Source organism: Nymphaea colorata, chromosome 10, assembly GCF_008831285.2.
Source record: "Nymphaea colorata isolate Beijing-Zhang1983 chromosome 10, ASM883128v2, whole genome shotgun sequence".
Lineage (NCBI taxonomy): Eukaryota > Viridiplantae > Streptophyta > Magnoliopsida > Nymphaeales > Nymphaeaceae > Nymphaea > Nymphaea colorata.
This window is the reverse complement of record NC_045147.1, coordinates 16,631,416-16,650,920: the sequence shown is the minus strand read 5'-3', so window position 1 is coordinate 16,650,920 and position 19,505 is coordinate 16,631,416. Positions and strand designations below refer to the sequence as shown.

General features: G+C 39.7%; 3 protein-coding genes across 4 annotated transcripts; 2 read left to right on the top strand and 1 right to left on the bottom strand.

Moving 5' to 3' along the window:
- Positions 1–954: 954 nt before the first annotated feature.
- On the top strand, positions 955–3,417 carry LOC116262038 (probable xyloglucan endotransglucosylase/hydrolase protein 28). Its single transcript, XM_031641047.2, has 4 exons — positions 955–1,189; positions 1,301–1,401; positions 1,573–1,781; positions 2,518–3,417. Exons 1-4 carry the CDS (start codon positions 1,006–1,008, stop codon positions 3,017–3,019), a joined length of 996 nt encoding a protein of 331 aa, XP_031496907.1. The 5' UTR covers positions 955–1,005; the 3' UTR covers positions 3,020–3,417.
- Positions 3,418–4,442: 1,025 nt separating this feature from the next.
- LOC116262039 (anthranilate synthase beta subunit 2, chloroplastic-like) lies at positions 4,443–18,878 on the bottom strand. The gene is made up of 9 exons (XM_031641049.2): positions 18,745–18,878; positions 17,255–17,588; positions 16,997–17,181; positions 15,148–15,218; positions 15,011–15,048; positions 14,810–14,920; positions 13,751–13,850; positions 12,707–12,842; positions 4,443–4,786 (listed from the first exon to the last, which is right to left on the bottom strand). Exons 2-9 carry the CDS (start codon positions 17,367–17,369, stop codon positions 4,685–4,687), a joined length of 858 nt encoding a protein of 285 aa, XP_031496909.1. The 5' UTR covers positions 17,370–17,588; positions 18,745–18,878; the 3' UTR covers positions 4,443–4,684.
- On the top strand, positions 6,300–9,738 carry LOC126410433 (uncharacterized). Of its 2 annotated transcripts, XM_050079900.1 has the most exons (3): positions 6,300–6,630; positions 7,239–9,242; positions 9,329–9,738. In XM_050079900.1, the coding sequence occupies exons 1-3, from the start codon at positions 6,557–6,559 to the stop codon at positions 9,501–9,503; spliced, it is 2,253 nt and encodes a 750-aa protein (XP_049935857.1). In that variant the 5' UTR covers positions 6,300–6,556; the 3' UTR covers positions 9,504–9,738. The 2 variants fall into 2 exon arrangements, 1 of the variants encoding a protein (XP_049935857.1); XR_007574397.1 differs by lacking the exon at positions 7,239–9,242 and having other exon boundaries at positions 9,329–9,464.
- Positions 18,879–19,505: the final 627 nt, after the last annotated feature.

Here is a 19,505-nt window from a genome sequence, read left to right as displayed (position 1 = left end):
CTTCTAATTCTACCACTTCTGTTGTAAAATTGCAGGAATAAGAAGAAGAAACGAGATGTTGGGAGGAGCTAAGAAGAAGAAGAAGAGGACTCTTCACGATAACACAGAGTATGATCCTTTCGGCATGAAATCCACGCGTGAGATCTGGATTGGTCCGGGCGATGAAGGTTGTGATAATAGGAGCATCATCTCGGCAGTTGCATTATTGAACTAAAAAAAACAAACAAAGAAAGATGGAAGCTATTGACTTAATCCAGAGCGTGGGAAAGAAAGCGATAATGATATTATAATTTGCACATAATTCCAAACCCATCTTCGTGAAGAAAAGAGAGGGAGGGACGCTACCATCTTTTTTTAAATCAATCCACATTATCCTCCCAATCCTTTCCCCTTGTCCTCACCAATAAACCGAACCCGCCTGTCCGAAGTGGGTGGGGGCCATCAGCTTCTGCGGGACCCACGATGCCTCTCGTGGGGCCCACGAGAGGCCACGCGGGCCCCACTTGCTGACTCATCATACAGTTGGCAGCCACAAGCCAAGCTCGAGTGAGGGGTAGTTTCGGCAACGAAATCTAGCTGGCCAGCTAGCTAGCCGTAGGGCTAACTACGACGTCGCTATCTCGGCCTTCTCCGCACCAACCAAAAAGCGCCACGAAAGCTCCACAGTAAGCAAGTTGGCGGGGCCCGCCCCATCTCCGTCGTGGCAAAGCTGGCCTCTGGGCCCCACTTCCCCCGTTTAGTTGTCCGTAGGAAGGCCACGTCACCAGTTCGGGTATGGGGGCTGGAAGGTACCGGCCCGCCCCGGAAAGGAGAGGACGGCTGGGCCGTCCTTCTCCCTTTTTCGCGCCCCCTGCATTTCTTCGCCGTTTGAAATTCGGATGGCCGAAACTGCCCATCCGCTGAAAAGCTGATGCCCAGGATACCCTCCACAGCGTTAAAAGAGTCGCGTACGCCCACCTCTCTCTCTAGAGCGAATTCTTTTTGCACAGGGAAAGAAAAGCGGTGATGGAGAATCATTGGCTTCCTCCTCTCCTTCTGCTGCTCTGCCTCTCCACGGCAGGGTCCACTGTTCTTCAGGACTTCTCCAGTCTGCCCTTTGAGGAGGGATACACGCGCCTCTTCGGAGACCAAAACCTCGTCGTCCAGAGGGATGGCAAGACCGTTCATGTCTCGTTAGACAAGACCACAGGTGCCTCTCTCTCTCTCTCTCTCTCTCTTAATTTTCCCTTCTGTCTCTGTGTTCATACTTCTTCGTATCTGTGTCTTCGTTGATTCATGCTTCATTCTACGATACTTCCAGGGTCGGGATTCGTATCGAACGACCTTTACCAGTATGGCTTCTTCAGCGCATCGATTAAGTTGCCGGGCGATTACACAGCAGGAGTCGTCGTCGCCTTTTACGTAAGGATATATACAGCATAGCTGGTTGATGCTCATATTCTGTTGTTTCCTCTCTTTTGCCTTGCGACCTTCATTTGTGGGTAGTGCTGATTTTTTCTTTTTTCTTCTTCTTTTTGGTGACGATGTTGTGGTGGATTCCTGGATGTGGCCTTTTTTCTTTTCGGTTTTAAGATGTCTAACGGAGACACGTTCGAGGACAACCACGACGAGATTGACTTTGAGTTCTTGGGGAACATTAGAGGCAGAGAGTGGAGGATGCAGACGAACGTCTATGGGAACGGGAGCACTTCCAGGGGCAGGGAAGAGCGCTATGGTCTCTGGTTCGATCCTTCTGAAGATTTCCATCGATACAGCATCCTTTGGACCACCACCCACATAGTGTAACTCTCTCTCTCTCTCTCTCTCTCTCTCTCTCTCTCTCTCTCTCTTTCTCTCTCTCTCTCTCTCTCTCTCTCTTTCTCTCTCTCTCTCTCTCTCTCTCTCTCTATATATATATATATATATATATATATATATATATATATGTCCGAGCCTCCGCTGTGCTTTATCCTCCGTCTCCGTGTCTAAGACCGCATTCTTTCTTTCTTTCTTTTGAAGGAAACCATTCTTTTTATCTTTATCCTTTTTCCCATGTAAGAGAGATACTCTCGGCTTTCCCTATGCCTTCCTCTCAAATTTGGTTTCTTGAGTTTTAAAAGGGATCACTTTTTATTGATCCCATGTAGAAAGCAACGCTAGTCCTTCTTTATTGTCTTCTCACGTAGACGGTAAGCTTCATGACATTTTTTTTTTTCTCTTAGTGGTCAATCTCTGCTTCTTCCGGAAGTTCGGAGATTAATTCCCTGCTGTCCCTCCCCATGAACAGTCCCGTAGCTTCATTCACTCATTTATCTCCTCTCGCCGTTGGAAGGAACCATGTTTCCGTTGTTCTTAGAAACTTCATCATTATTCTGTTCTTATCACGATGATTGCGTCTGCGCGTTAGGTGCATCTGAAGAAAGAAAAAGGAGCAGATTTATCCTTTTTATTTTATATACATACAAAGAAAAGAGCTTCACATGTGGCGTTGTTGAAGACTGCTGACGTTTCCACGATGGGTTTTGTTAATTTTTTCAGGTTCTACGTGGATGACGTGCCGATTCGGGAGGTGAAGAGGTCCGCGTCTATGGGCGGCGACTACCCGACAAAGCCCATGTCCGTGTACACGACCATCTGGGACGGCTCCGACTGGGCTACTTCCGGCGGCCGCTACAAGGTCAACTACAAGCTCTCTCCCTACGTCGCCCGCTTCACCGATCTTGTCCTCCACGGCTGCGCCGTCGACCCCATCCAGCTGCCGAAGCCCTCCGCCTGCGAGCCGGACCCCGACATCTCCGGCCTCATCATTTCCGCCAAGCAGAGGTCCGCCATGGACGCCTTCAGGGAGAAGCACATGACCTACTCCTACTGCTACGATCGGGTCCGCTACCCGTCTCCGCTGCCGGAGTGCGTCGTCGAGCCGGAAGTTGCTGGCCGGCTGAACGAAGCCGGCACGACCAAGTTTGGTAGGCGGCACAGACACCACGGCAGGCGGCAACGCCAGCATCCTGTTGATGCCGGCGACGGGCAGAGCCATTGATTTTAGTGAAATTCTCGTACATGATAGATACAAAATTAAGTTGGTCGTTGGCTGCTCTCTCTGATCACGTGGCGTGGCTGGAGAATTGCCTTCATTTTGTTGTTTTCTCCTTTATTTTTTTCATCTTTCCCGTCCTGCACAGATTGGTCAGTCATTGAACTCTGGTTTCTGTGATTTTGTTCCTCGTGTGTGAATATATACAGAGATTTATTGGGGGTGGTTGGTGGTGGACTCTCGTTATATAGGAGGGGTCATTTTGGTCGCCTGGTCTATTATCCTCCTTACATCGTCCATCCGTCTGTTGTTCCTTGCTGGTTCCTTCCATGATTGTTTCTGTGTACTTGTTCCTCCACCCGCTTCTTCCATTAATAATAATAAGACCAAGTCTGTGACAACAAGCAGAGTGTGTGGCTGTGTTTCTACTTCTATTTTTTCTGTCATTCATGGGAGCTTTCCAAAGTAGTGATGTGTGAGAGGTGTGGATGGAGATGCATGTGGCAGGTGCAATATTACTGGCAAGTGGCACCAATCTACGCATTCTTAATGCAAATGGCTTAAGAAACGGTGGGCCACGAGCGAGACGGAGACAGAAAGTCAGTTAAAGAGATGAATATTAATGAAACAGGAGGCCAACGGAGAGTGAGTATGATGTTACCACCCAACCGTTTTTAGTCCCGTGATTGTAGAAATTAAGTCAATACGATAAAAAGGCAAGGAAGGAAGGAAGAAAAACTCCGTGATTTTCTCATGGCCTGTGAATAATGTCATTTAGAGAGAAGACGCATTTGTTTAAATTTTGAGAAATTGGGAGTGCCAAACATTTGAAGCTCAATTTTCAACGTCCTTAAAAATTCAAAATGCCATAATGGCAGTCCCTTTCTTTCGTGCAACAGCTACCCCTTTTTTCAAGTTGCGTACCAGAATGAAAGTGCCGAAAAAAGCAGCACAGAAACATGGCCCATGGGGGACTAAAATGTCCCATGTGTACTGCAATCCAAAACTGCGGGCCCTCGTGAGCACTACAAATGACACTAACAGCACATCAACGCCGCCTACACTGGAAGAAAATGCAAATAAACAATGAAAAAGCAGAAATATGCACAGCCACGTTAGCGTCATCCCACCACGGCCATCAATGCTGTGTGCAATAAGTTACATTTAAAAATTGGCATTTTCCAGTCCCATAACGCAGACATGCGGCATGCCCAAGCAGAGGGCTCCCCACATCCTTTTAAAGCAAGTGGAAGTTCTAGTTCTTCTTGCCATCTCTAGGTTTCTGCAGAAGAGGACCACACATTTCAAGGGTCAAGATTGGATGGGTATGAGATTTCTTTTCCTCCTTTTCTTTCATGCTTGCTCATATGGGGCTGCATTTGAGCATACTCAATACACCAAACAAGTTCAGGAAAAAAAAAGGGGGAAATACAAAGAAAGGAAATGATGAATACAATATTCCTTCCAAGATGTACAATCGTTTACTTTATTCATTACATAGTTCATTTCTTTCCTTTTTCTTTCTTCTTAAATAACTCCCACAAAGAGGAGCGCGTCATATATCATAATACTTCATGGCTCTTCACACTATCACCTTTGCTTTCATGACAACCAGGATGCCACATCCTCTTGCGAATCATGACAATCATTTCAGGCTCAACCAGGAGTTTCTTATTCCGATTCCTTCTCCCTCTTCTCAATAAGTTCGAGGAAATTGCGGACGATTGTTTTGCCTTCACTAGTTATGATGCTTTCTGGATGGAACTGGACCCCCTGCAAGGCACATATGTACAGAACAATCATGGTCACCACAGTTGGAATGGTAAGGGATAGGGAGAGAACAATAATGACAAATGAGATAACGAGCAAGCTGTAATGATCAAAGGCCCTACAAAAAGAGAGACCTCATAATGTTAAATAGATTCTTTGGCCAAGTGGATTGGATTGAGTATCCATAACGGGATCAAACATTGCTTGGAAACAAAATTAGTATGAAATCGGTCTGGCATTGGTACACAGTAATTAAAACCATGTCAAACCATTATTAAGAGATATGTCAGGCAGTCAATCTTTCCCAAGTTAATATGTTCACATGTGCATCCAATCGTGTCCCTCTGTGTGCACGTTTGTTTTTGTGTTTCAGGGGTTGAGATAAGATTACAGCTTTAAACTAGTAAAATCCACCTTTTCTTCCGACTAAATCTAAAGAGAGTAGGTACAATAGCCTGTTCACCCTAGGGATTTGGAGTTGATATGGTCAAGCTGAAAAGGGTCAAGGGTTCAATACTCAAGTACAACTATTGGAGAAATCTGGAAGCAATTTCCCTAGACCCAGCTTGTCATTCCAGCAGACCCCAAATAATAATAATAATAATAATAATAACAACAACAACACTAAAGGGGGTTCACAGGAACATTCATGAAATTTTCCAGCACCTTTACAATTTTTAATAGTAACGTAAAAAAAATAAGCACATGCAATCAAAATACCTCTTATTATGCAATACAAGACATTCTCATGGCTTTCTTAATTTTATTAGGCAGACAAGAAAATGATGAATTTCTGTTCTCTATTCACAATAGGAAATGCTCTGATTCATACAAAAATATATTTCAAAATCTGATAACAATGTAATGAAACAACCCCAAACTCTCAATTTTGTTATCCATCATGTTAACACTATAAATCTGTAGTTTCACAAATCTGACCATATAGATGCAAACTACATGTCCAAAGTCCTATAAATAAAGAAAATCATCCTTTTGTGATGCATAAATCGCAGTTAATAGGAGCCCTAATCAACAGTTTGAACTTATTTGGCTTATGGGATCCGATTTACACATCTACAATTAGTGTGTCATTATTATTCCAATGTAAAAGACACTCAACAGTTCTGGATCGCATGCTAGGGATCATATTATAGATAGCATATATTACACACACACATACACACATATAGAGTATGACAAACTAATATGGTTGCCACTTGGAAGAACCACATTATTATGCAGGGATGAAAAACTTCGTCCCAGCAATTTCTTGGGATAAACTGATTTTGATTCTTCCAGGAAGATCTCAAAGGAAAAAAAATAGAATACAATAAGGAAATGTAAAAATTGAAAAACAATTCTATTAATCTTGTATGACACTCAAAAGAAGATAATCCATAAGATGGATGAAAAAGTTTTTGGAGTAGGATATACTAAAATCCTGAAACCCTTAAGCACCGAAAGCTGTCACTACATTTTCATAGGATAAGGAAAATAAGAAACTATCATAACAGAGAACTCATTCATATCCTATGTCACACGGATACGGCAGACTGGGTCGAGTACCGGTGTCGACACGCGGACACGGGGATCCCGACACGGCGATACGGCTGGATACGTTTTGGATCGGGTCTAGGTCAGACCCGATCCAAACCACTTGTATAACTGATTTTTTAACCCGCGTTTTGTTTTACGCACTAACATCTACCCTCGACGCTCGACCTTCGTTTACCCTCCACGGCTAACGCAGCAGGCTGGCAGCACAGTAAGCCAATGGCGGGCGACGGCGAGCTCCGGCGATCGACGGCGACTTCCGGTGGCGTCCGGCGGCAGCCAGCGACAGGCAGGTAGGTGTTTTGTCGATTATTTTCGATAATAGAAGTTAGGGTTTCAACTTTTATTTGGGGATTTTTTACATTGGGTATTAAAATCTGATTTGGGGATGTTTTGGTTTGAAGATTGGACGGTTTAGAATCATATTCTTCAATGCTATGTGCGATGTTTTCTTGTTTTTGTTTGATTTTGGGATTTGGGGATTTTGCCGTTTTGGGTGTATAACCGATTTGGGGATTTTGCCTTAGCTGTTGTTCATGATGCTAGACAATGATGAATACGTGATATCTAGATGACATTAACATATAATTTACCATTCGTGAATGTTCATGTTCACTGTTCACTAATCTATTCACTTCAGCCTTCGCTATTGTTCATGTTTCTTTTAGTTTTAGGCTTTAACGAACTGCTTCTGTTCCTGTTCACTATTCAGTCTGGCAGTACTATCATTTACAATTCTTGGATGTTCCTGTTCACTATTCAGCCTTCGTTCTGCTTCTGAATATCTGAAGTTTTGTGACTGCAGTGCATGTTTATACTTTGTCATTTGTTGTATTGTTTTATTTCATAAATTTTATGTTCATTATACGTTTTTTCCGTTTTTTTATTATGTTTAATCTAGTATGGCGAGCAAAGGAAAAACAGTGTCTCAGTCTCAAGACTCTCAACCTACAAGTTGTGGTTCTGGATCAGCTACACCTCAGCCACCATTATGGTCATACGTGAATCTAATGGGGAAACCTCCTGGAGGCGGTGGAAATGCTTTTTTTAGGTGTAATTTTTGTGAAGGACAGTTCAATGGATCATATACAAGAGTGAAAGCACATCTATTAAAAATCAGTCAAAAAGGAATTCAACCATGTAAGAAAATCACTAACGAGACTTTGGCTCAGTTGAAGAAAGAACAAAAAGCCTTTGAGAATAAGAAAAGCACATCATCTGGATCTGGTTTCATTGACATTGCTTCAATTTTACATGATGATATTCAGAATCCTACCAAAAAAAGAAAAGTTGTTGATGTTCATCAGAAATCAATTAAGGATTCATTTAGTTTACAAGGACGGCGAGAATTAGATCTAAAAGTGGCGACATTTTTCTATGCTAATTGCATACCATTTAATGTAGCTAGAAGTCCATATTGGAGAGACTTAGTTACATCTATTGCAAATTCTAACTTGACTGGGTATGTTCCCCCTAGTTCTGAAAGGCTTCGCACTGTACTACTAGAACAACAGATGACTCGAGTGAACAAATTGTTAGAGTCTCAAAAGTTCACTTGGGATCAACACGGAGTTTCTATTGTTTCTGATGGCTGGACAGATTTGCAACGACGCCCTCTTATTAATTTCATTGCAACTTCAGCAAATGGACCAATTTTCTTGAAAGCAATAGATGCATCTGGTGAATACAAAAGTGCTGAGTATCTGAAAGGATTGTTTATGGAAATAATTGAAGAAGTGGGGAAAGAAAACGTTGTTCAGCTAATTACAGACAATGCACCTGTATGTAGAGCAGCTGGTATTGCGATAGAAAAGGAGTACCTTCATATCTTTTGGACTTCTTGTGCAGTTCATAGTTTAAATTTGGCTCTAAAGAGTATATGCAATCCACCAAGTAAAGAGCAAGATCCTCATGCTTATGAATTATGTTCGTGGATTGAAGACTTGGAAAAGGATGTGAGGAACATCAGAAATTTCATAGTAAATCATCAACATGCACTTTCCATTTATAACAAGCATTCTGATCTAAAATTATTAAGAGTTGCAGAGACACGTTTTGCATCTCTAATTGTTATGGTCAAAAGGATAAAAAGGGTGAAAAGTGCATTGATCAGTATGGTGACTGATGATGATTGGAGTTTCTACCGTGCTGATGATGATGACAAAGCTCAAGCAATCAAAGGAATGATTCTTGAAGACAAGTGGTGGGATCAAATCTTTTATTTTCTTGCATTCACAGAGCCGATCTGGGAGATGTTGAGAGTTCTTGATTGTGATAATTCAACGTTGCACTGTGTGTATGAGATGTGGGACACTATGATTGAAAAAATCCAAGAGGTTATTTTTAAGCATGAAAAAAAAAGTATTGCACTTGAAGATTCAGCATTTTTTGATCATGTGCATAGAATATTGATTGCAAGATGGGATAAAAGTAGCAATCCTCTTCAATGCATGGCACATACATTAAATCCTAAATATTATGGAAAAAAGTGGCTTACAGGGGGTGTTGGAAGAACCCCACCACATCTGGATCTAGAATTATCAACAAACAGAGTAGCATGTATTAATAGGATTTTCATTGATGTACATCAAAATCGCCGAGCTAATGATGAGTTTGAAAGGTTTTCTACTGGAATTGGAGAAGATGTAGGTGCAACTGTAGACAAAGATAATTATCCATCTTTATCTTGGTGGATTAAACATGGAACTGCTTATCCTACTCTTCAATACCTTGCTTTCAGATTGCTAGTTCAACCTGCTACATCTTCATGCAGTGAGAGAAATTGGAGTACATATTCACAAATCCACACTATAAAACGAAATAATCTCACAAGCAAACGTGCAGAAAATCTGGTTTATGTGCATTCTAACCTTCGGCTTCTATCACGGAACAAAGAAGAATATAGGTAAATTAAGTATATGATTTATTGATTTAGATGTTTCTCTTCTTATTCGCTAACATCATAATAATTACAATTTTTTTGTCTTGTAGGGAAGGAGAAACTAAATATTGGGACGTGAATGTTGACGACTTTAACTTAGAACAAGAGAATGAACTTGAAGTTGTTAATTCAAGATTCGAAGAACCTTGTATTCCCTCAACATCTTCTATTGTGGAAGAAGAGGAGATTGGGGAGAACGATGATTTGGGCATTGATGATGACTAGAATGATGATGAACAATGTTTTGTGATGATTGATGAATAATGTTTTGTAACTTTCTTTGAGACTTTCTTCCTTATGTCTTAGTAGTTATCACTTTTGAGATTGGTGATGAACAATGTTTTGTTTGAGACTTTCTTTATTATCATTTTTAATTTTTTTGAATATAATATTCGCCGTATCCGCGTATCCTAAAATTTTGAAAATGTCGTGTCCCCGTACCCGTACCCGTATCCATAGGATACCCGTACCCGTATCCGTGTGACATAGTTCATATCATTTTCGTAGAAGTCCTGCAAGCATTGTACCAGCAAGAATGGAAGGATGAAAATCCTATCAGTTTGCAGCTAACTCGCTTGCACACAACTTTTAAGCAATTCTATTCTAAATTCTAATGTCCTGCACACTTGTAAAAGACAAGCTTGCAAGCATTTTTTGCTAAAACATATCCAGGATTCTGATGTCAATCGTTGCTCATTCTTCTTAATATATGTTCCCAAGAATCTCTTATTACTATTTGAGGAAGTTTTAGTGCAATATAAAATTAATGGTTCATTTCCCTGCATGTACATTTGACCAAGAAATACCTAGTCTGTTACGTGCTTTCTTCAAAGCAACCTTTAGAAAATGCATCCTCAAGGTTAGGTGAAACAAACATCCACAGCTTTGCTCACGGATGCCATTTAGGATGATCTGAAAAGTAACCTTGTTCAGTATATGTGTGCATGTGCTTGTACTGCCACACCCAATTACATAAGCTCTTCCTCTCATCTCCTGCTCCATCTTGATGCAAGACTTAGTAACTGTTGCATCTTGCATAACCTTCTAGCCTATAAATCAAGGCAACAGCATCATGTAGATTCTTCATCTCCACGAAAATGCATTTTAGTATTCTTGTTCACTTGTCCAGAGAGATTTGTTACATCAGTTGACATTGAATTTTCCAACTCTGTGCCTTAGACAGCTACATCCAAATAAGCCATGCATCCTAGGATTTTCCAACTTGGTAAGGTCCAAGGAATAGTCCCTGGTCTACTGAACCAATAGCTCAAGTATTTAGCTCCTTTGTTTTTTCCTTTTTTTGTCTTCAATTCCTTCAACTTAATGTTCCAGTTCACACCATCGATTTTTGCATGTCAATCCCAGCCAAGCACCTTTCAAGTCCCTTCTATTACAATCATCATAAATCAGACCAACAGCTACAATTGGTGAAGTGAAAACAAGAAAATTTGGATATACAAATTAGCCATGGATTCCTTGCTGATCAGGATATTAGAAATTGCTGTAAGAGGAGGAAATTGTGCTTCATAGAAACTGCACTTCCCAAGGAAGAATGCACCAGATCATTTTGTAGGGAAAACACACCTTCCCTGCAATGGTTTCACCTCAAATGTAGGTAGAAGCTTGTCCTTGGAGAATCAGAGATGTCAAGACATATGTACCCACGTAGCCACAAAAGTGATGACTCGATTCTTTTGAACCATTAAAGTCTATGCTACAGTAGCACATGGCTGTGATGACTAGTGGCATAGAGAAACGAGACCTATATGAAGTTCACAGCTGCATGTCTTGAAGAGGCAAACTGGCTAAACTCCCAGTTGCAATACATGGACAAAATTTCCATAAAGATGAACATGAACATGTTTTTTAATAATAAGTCTCTCACAATAATTTTTTCTTTCTTTGTTGCATCTGTTTATGTTGGAACTAGTGATAGAGATAAAAAATCCAAATTAGAGTGAGCACTAAGAGGTGTTAGCCTTATATACAAATCTACATCCTATTGGATTTTAGATGAGAATGACCACGCCAAGTTCGATTAATAAAATGCAAGCCGAACCCAGTCCATAACTGGTAGTGTAACAATTTCTATGCTTTTTGTATTAAAGAACTTGAGTCAAGCTTGGTTTTGGTATGAAATTTCCTATGCCACACACAACCCATTTGTTAATCAAGCCCAATGTGGTACCTTGTTTCTTAGACCAACCTGCTGACAAACCTGGTGAGCACCTACATGGTTGGATTCAGGGTTAATCTGGTCCCGCATTTGAGGTTGGGAAAGTGAAAATCAAGGAAAGCATGGGAGGAACCAATTTGTCCAGATACCAGTATGGCTCTGCCACTGATTGAAACTGCTTATGTCAGTTTGCCATTTGCATTTACAGGCGGTGGTCAGACTACATCTGCTAGAGAGGTTTGTCATCAATTATTAAGAATTTCAATTATAAACCAGCAATAAATGAGCTGTCAATCTGTCACATTATGAGCTTATGACCATCACTGACTATCAAAAATGATGATTTCATTTCATAGCATGTGACAGCAACATCATAAACAGCATCGGTACCAATTACCATATGGTACTACATGCAAACTAACCCGCATAGCCATGACCATCATATCCTATAATTTTATTCATGCAGACTAGGCTCACATAACAATACTTTTTATGTCAAGCCAAAGCGAGTCACTCCCATTGGAAGTGAATTTTTCTGCATTCCGCAGCACCAAGGAAGTGTACACATCTTAATATCAACCCAAATAGTGACTAATGGCTAAAGTTCATGAACCTAAGGCCATCACTGCTATAGAAATATAGCACCACATCTTAATATCAACCCAAATAGTGACTAATGGCTAAAGTTCATGAACCTAAGGCCATCACTGCTATAGAAATATAGCACCTTAAATGTTTCAAAATTTTTGTAGGTCATGGCATCATGCATCCACTAGAATCTGGTCTCCCGCATCCAACATATTGTAAAGGCAAATGAAACAATTGAGATAAAATCTGGTACAACTGCATGGATGTGAAGGAGACAAATGAAACAATTGAGATAAAATCTGGTTTAATAAAAGAACAAACCTCTGGGGTTGAACCATTACAAAGAAAACTTATTATTATCAAACAATCTTGTCCATCACAAGAAAATGAAGCAATCTCCACCATCTCCAAACTTGACGAATTTCCCTATGTTACTAATTGAATTCACTTCCCTAGTCTTATTTCTGAAATTGTTTATGATGTATCCAACTCTTTTGTAGAAAACGGGATTATATACAGTTCTGTGCTTATGAGGAGGAGAATAGCCACTGGCCCACATCTTGTTTGTACTTGGAGCACAAAAAACTCAGATGTATTACTGTAGCTTAGACATGAGAAAGAGAATACCTGGACGTGCTTAGATTAGACATGAAAAAGAGAATACCTGGATGTGCTTATATCTTTTATGACGGACTGCCATAACAAGACCATCTTCGGTCCGTGCAGTGATCTCAAGCATGTCTCTAGGAAAAGTCTCATTCTCAATCACAAGGCTGTGATATCGACCTGCTGTAAATGGACTGTCAAAGCATTTTTACAATTTCCATAAGTTAGAAAAAGTCTTCATAATGATATTCATGCAAAGAAAAAACACATCTGCCTATTTCATCAGCTCATGTCAGTGATCTGTAAATAAATGGTTTCAGAAGTTAAATGACTTGAATGTTCTGAAAGTATCTTTGTACACTCAATAAACATATTTGCCAAAGAAATCACGTTTATCTTTTGTTTGGTTGTGTCTGTATTTGTTTCCTAGTATCATAGCATTTCCAGCTTTTATATGAGTAATAGTGTGAACTTTTTGACGAGTTCAGTGCCAGTGCAAGTGAATGTGGCTGCCAGCCAGTTTTGAACAGGATGGTTTATCAAGCAACTTCTTTCAGAACGTCATCCGTTGATTCGTACCACACTGCTTTCAACTTTTACATTATTAATAGCATTGACTTTCTAGCAAATTTGCAATGACAATGCAAGTGAATGTGGATGCCAGCCAGTTCTGAACAGGATGGTTTATCAAGCAATTTCCTTCGAAACTTCCTCCCCTCTACAAAGGGGTTTCAATAACTTGATGCTGTATCTGTGACGCATTTCTTTGTAGTGGCAAGCCACAATAGATTTGGCAAAATATTTCACTGATGGTCATCAACCTTTCGTTGATAACTAGATATCTGTTTGCCATCTTTTTTGCAATGATGGGCTAGCTTAGGCAGACCCCTGCCACATTTATGCAGGAGAACAACCCATGTATCCAGCTCTTGACCTCGTTCAACTTGGAGGTCATATTTCTAACTCCATAGCTATCTAGGTGGAAGTCTATACCTAATACTTGTTGTGATGCTGTATATGTTCATGTACATGAACAAGCACAATCATCCTAATAGGCAATATATAAAACCAAGTTCCAGGTAGATGAAAGGTTTTTACTTACTTTGACAGTCCAGCAAGTAAGCCATCTTCTCCTTTTTCATCATAATAAACAAGTGAACCTTTTCCATGCACAACCCCATAAGGAGAACGAATAATCTTCCCTGTAAATTAGTAAATAAATGAACTAAATAAGGAAAAAAAAAACTCCCAAAACACATTGTTTGGCGAACCATTTAAAGTTCAAACGTTAATTCAACATTGACATTCAAAAGAAATACGTAAACAAAAAGGCAAGCCCTAACAATGAAATAAGCTAGTGTACTTAGAGCCAATGTTGTAAAAAGCGTATCGTAAGCCGTATCAGTCTGGCTTTAAGATACGCTGTATCGTAAAATATCGTAACGTATCGTAACCGTATCATTTTTTTTTAATAAATCAGTAAAAATAGGAAAAAAAATCAAAAAAATCATAAAAAATCAGTAAAAAACAAGAATAATATGTTCTTCATAAAAAACACAGATTTATAAGTCATAAGGTCCATAAGTCTATGAGATACCACATCAAAAAACAAATTTTAGATGTTATGTATTACATCACAAGATGATAATGAAATTGTGAAAATGTTCAATGTCAATACATATAAAATGAAAGCACTCTCGACTCTCATTCATAATCTTCATCATATTCATTCTCATCCTCATCTCCATCTTCTTCTTCATTTTCATCTTCACGATTTAAAAAAACCTCCTTCCTCCCAACGAGAATCAGCCACCCACGCACAAATCCATGGTTTAATCGATGATTTCATTTTGAAAATCGATGATTTAACGATGGAAATCGATAATTTTCCTCCACGGCAGCACAATCTCTAGGTTAAAAACGAAGAAGGGCCGGGTTTTTATAAAAAAAACTCGAAAAGGGGGGTTCCAACCCCCATTTTTTGAAATCAGTCTGTATCGTACGATACGGGGCATGTATCGTATCGTATTTTGTAAAAGATACGTATCGTATCGTACGTACCAGCCCCGTATCGTACAACACTGCTTAGAGCATTAAAATAATAAAAAATAAAAAAATAAATGTCGTAGAATTAAAAGATGTCCCTAGTTAAAGGCCTCGCCTCCAAAAGCCTCTCCAATGCACTGAAGTCCCATACAAACTCCAAATATGGGTGTGGAGGGTCCAAGGTCGAGAACAATTTGCAGTGATATCCCTGAATCTTGAGGTGTACCTAGATTAGAAAGGCAAGGAAATTACTTGTAACTTATTTCAACAAGAGCATATTACAAAGAAAGACTTCAGACCAATTGACAACACTTACCAGGTCCTGGAGAAATAAGTATTCCTCTTGGATTTTTCCTAAAAGGAGGACGACAACGTTGTTCAAAATTCAAGACAAGTGAAGCCAAGGAAATACAGTACTATAGATAATTCTAAGAAAAAAAAAAGGCAATTCACCTTCTGATTTCGTCAACTGTAAGTTCATCATTGCGGTAGACCTCAAAGTCAGCGCCAAGTTCTCCCATATACTGCCAATGCCATAGCAAAACAATAAAATGAATGACGTATCAGTTCTATTCTATATTAGCAAACTCTGTTATGTAAGTTCAGAATAGATGGCTGGATCAATTAATTGCAGTCAATATAGAAAATCTACAGACAACCAAAGCTCATAAAAACATATATTAGGCAAAATGATCGTATATGCATATATGCACGAGATTTCCTGATATTAAGTTCTGGCCAAATCAATTAATTGCACCAAGTATCGAAAGGCTCCATACAATCAAGGATCTCAAAAGGATGGATTAGGCGTTAACGTTATGATCTTATATGCATGCACTTATGATATTTCTGAAATGGATGAGAACAAAAGAATATTTATATCCAGGATCCATTACATTCCATAGGAAAGAAACTACCAATTCAGGTTGGAAGTATAACAAGGTGGGACTAGGCTATAGATAAAGCATTTCACGGGGAAAGTTTTTGGTAAAATCTACGTGGGAATAAAGTACATGGTTTTCCACCATGTTCTTCATACATCAGACTGAGTACTTCCTGTCAGATTTCAATGAAAGCAGTCTGATTCAATCAATTTATGATGTAATTTGGTTCTTGATCATTACATGTGCATGTAGTCAGGTAGACATATGTCAAAGTTGATCCTCTTTGATAAATCTCCTTTATTTGCTAAATGCATTTATCCTGAAGAACCACAAAATATGATGGCGATTCAAACACGCTACAATTTCTTCTTTTCCCGTGTTGGTGAATCTTGATTGTAAATTACAAAAGATTCGCTGGTTTAAACATGGGAATAAACGATGCCTCCAAAAGTCTAAAATTTTTTTTCTCCTTTACGAATGGCAGCAACGACGCGAGGACGACCAGCGGGGCAGCCATGTTTGGGCCATTTGCCCACACAAGTATTTATATACAAGGTTTTACCTATTTACGTATTGTAAATAGATGCCCTTCAAAATTTAAAGTTTAAGCTCTGAGCGCTAGACAGAAATTTCTCGCTCCCGGCAATCGACATGCGGCCTCCAGGGAGCAACCTGGGGCCCCCACGTTTGACTTTTACCGTTGAACGTGAATAATGACCACTGAAGAATTTCTTTTAGGGACGCGTAAAATTCGGCCATAATCTAAAACAACGCACACATGTTTTGAATTTTCCGTTCACTCGCCATTGCTGCCCGAGAAGGTCGAATGTTATGGCCCAAAGCCAGGGACCATGACAAGGAACCCAGTGAAGGACCAGACCCACCATCCTTGAAAGGAACAGTGACGGTAGCCACTAGCTATTAATAGTCAATGACTCAATAGGCTTGTATCATAAGATTCAAAAATATATGAAGTTTCCTAAAACTTACTTTTATGAAAGGGTGGGGATTAAAATTTCTCACGGAGAAGAATCAGATCCCTCCCCAATTCGTCACATAGAATCCAGATTCCAAACACTGAGGCCGAGTGAGCAGAATGAGAGGCAGAAAGGAAGGAAGTGAGAAACAAATGTAGTGTAGTGGACGGCACGGCACGAAGAAAAAGCTCGCGAGGTGGTTGGGTGTGGTGTTGGTGGGGGTGGAACCAAATCCATCACCGATGGGTTACCGGAAGTCGTATCCCGGACAAAAGAAATTGAAACGGGAAATTCGTCACCGGTGACTGAAAAACTCTCAAAAAAGGAGATGCCAAAACAAACGCAAATAAGAGGGGCGAACGTAAAAGAAAAATTATGCAAATGTGATCGTCAGACGACTCAGGAGGGCATAAGATAGAGAACACACCAAAGACAAAGTACCTGGCAGAGGTTGTAAGTAAAGCTGTCGTAGTTATCTATCACAATGATCGGACCAGAATTCCGCCTCCCTTCCACAGCCGCCACAACACCAATCTCGTCGACCCCGGCAGCAGAAGCGGCACGCAGCGGCCGAAACCCCCTGGCCGAGATCGCCTTCACTCCGCCCGCACGAAATTGCAGTAAATCTGTTCCGCCGAGAAACAAAAGATAAGCAAATGCCAAAATGAAAAGATAGCTAGCCAGAGGAAAAACGACCACCTTCGGAGGGGAGCGAAATTAGCGCCCGAGAATGGAGAGGTGACCGGAGTGTTGTGAGCGAAGGGAAATCGCCGGAGACAGCCGGCGGCCGAGCGAGGGAGAGAGCGCGCTCCATGCAGAATCTCTTCGAACGACTCCCCACTGGAAGAAGGAAGAAGGAATGGAAGAAGGCCCCGCGTTTTATTTCCCCTTATTCGCAATTTATTCTGGAAAGGGCCGAGGGAAGCCAGACCCAATAGGTTGAGTCGAGGAGCCCACTGGCTCGATGTTAGTTTGTTCCTCAGTTCAGCACTTGGCCCAGTCCAGCCCTTTGCTCCCTAACTTGGATAAAATCCTTCACTCAAACACGAAGGATACATGCTTTAGCAAATAATAAAGATTAAAGATTTATAATAATTACATACGAAGAATATAGTCCCACTCCCTTAGGTTACTTTTTCCCTTGGGGTTCTTTCTTTGATCTTGGAAGAATTTCATAAGCTTCAATCGACTACTTTTATCCCTATTTCAAGGTGAAAATAGTCTCGTTTTTCACTAATTTAACATTAAATTGAAATGGACGAGACACAACACAACATGTCAAGGTGAATTGTCACAAAAAATCACAAAAAACGTGTACAGTATTATACGATAAGAAGCAAAAAAGATATAATATGACAAAGTTGTATATTTTGGCAATAAAATGGAAAAAATACGGTAATTTTTTAAAAAGTAAAATAAAAAAATCCTGATAATTATATAAAAATAAAATAAATGAGAAATAAAAAAAATATTGAAAAATGACTAGATAAGCAACAAATTAAAATTAGCTAGACAGAATTTTGCATTATAAATTTAGCATTCTGTAATTTTTCATTTTTAACATATAACTAGTCAATAAATATAATCATAAAAATATCAAATACTCAAAATGCAGCCATGCATCATCATCTTATCCATTTCCAATCTACCTAGCAGACAGTGTAAAACACGGCTGCTAGATCATTCTCGCAGCAAATGCAGCAAGCAATGAGAGATTGATAATTGTAAAACAAAAACTAAAACCAACATTCGGTAAAATTAAAAAGTAAAACTGTAAGACAAAAAAAATTATGTGGAATTAACTAATAACTGACATATAATATAACTAAGAACAGCATTCCGCAACAGAAAAAGCATGGCTCGGGCATAAGAGAAATACTGAAATAGATTAACAAATAACATTATAACAACATAATGAAATAAAGAAGCAAACGTAGATAAAGTAACTTAATGAAAAACAAATAACAATAAGGGAAAACGCAAAACAGCATGCACAAATTGGGGCAAATCAGTAGGAAATAGGCCAAGACAAAAAAAAAAGAAATAAACATGATATTAAGCATGAAAACATTTGTAAGAAACAAAAAAAATGAAAGATTTGTACAACACAAACCCAGTTAGCCAAAGTCAAAATCACTGATTTAGGTTGCTATCACTGATTTAGGTTGCTGTCACTGATTAATGCTCACCGCTGGAAAAATCTTCAGCCCGCCGGCGATTCCCGTCGACCCCTCTCACCGTCACCGCGCGTCCGTCCGGCGACTCCCCTCTTCAAACGTTCTCCATTCTTCAGTCCAATGAGAAAACGAGGAGGAGAACGAAGGAGGAATCGATTTTGAAGCCCTCTTTTCCTATCTAAAAAGACATTTTTGCCATTAAAAGGGTAGATCAAGTTTAAAATAAACCAACCTTTTCATAAATATTGCATTTGGTGCCATTCTTCTAAAATTATCTAGCGCCCTTTAAAAAAACGCAGAAGACGCGTATAATACGCGTTTTATAAGCGTCTTTTATTTTTTACCGTTTTTTTGAAAAAAACGAGTCTTATTCCTGTTTTATACGCCAGAGTTGTTTTTGACGTATAATATAATATGTCCCATACTTAATGGAGAGGACAAACACTTGGTTTTCCACATGAGTCTTGCTTGATGGAGTTAGGGAGAACTTGTACATGTTGGTCTCATTGGGGAATTTATGAGCAAATCCTTCTAGGTATTATCACTTCAAACATTAAGAAAATGTTTGAGATATAGATAGAGCCATGTCAGTGTATCTCCCTTTTTCTATTAGCATTTAGAAGTGAGAGATATAGAAAAAAGTGAAATATGAATAAAGAAGTTTAACAAAGAATATAAACTAATAATTACAATGGTACTATGAAGCCATGTCTCCATACATGCAAATACTTTGTCAAGGACAAACAAACACCTCCATAAATTTAAATTTACTC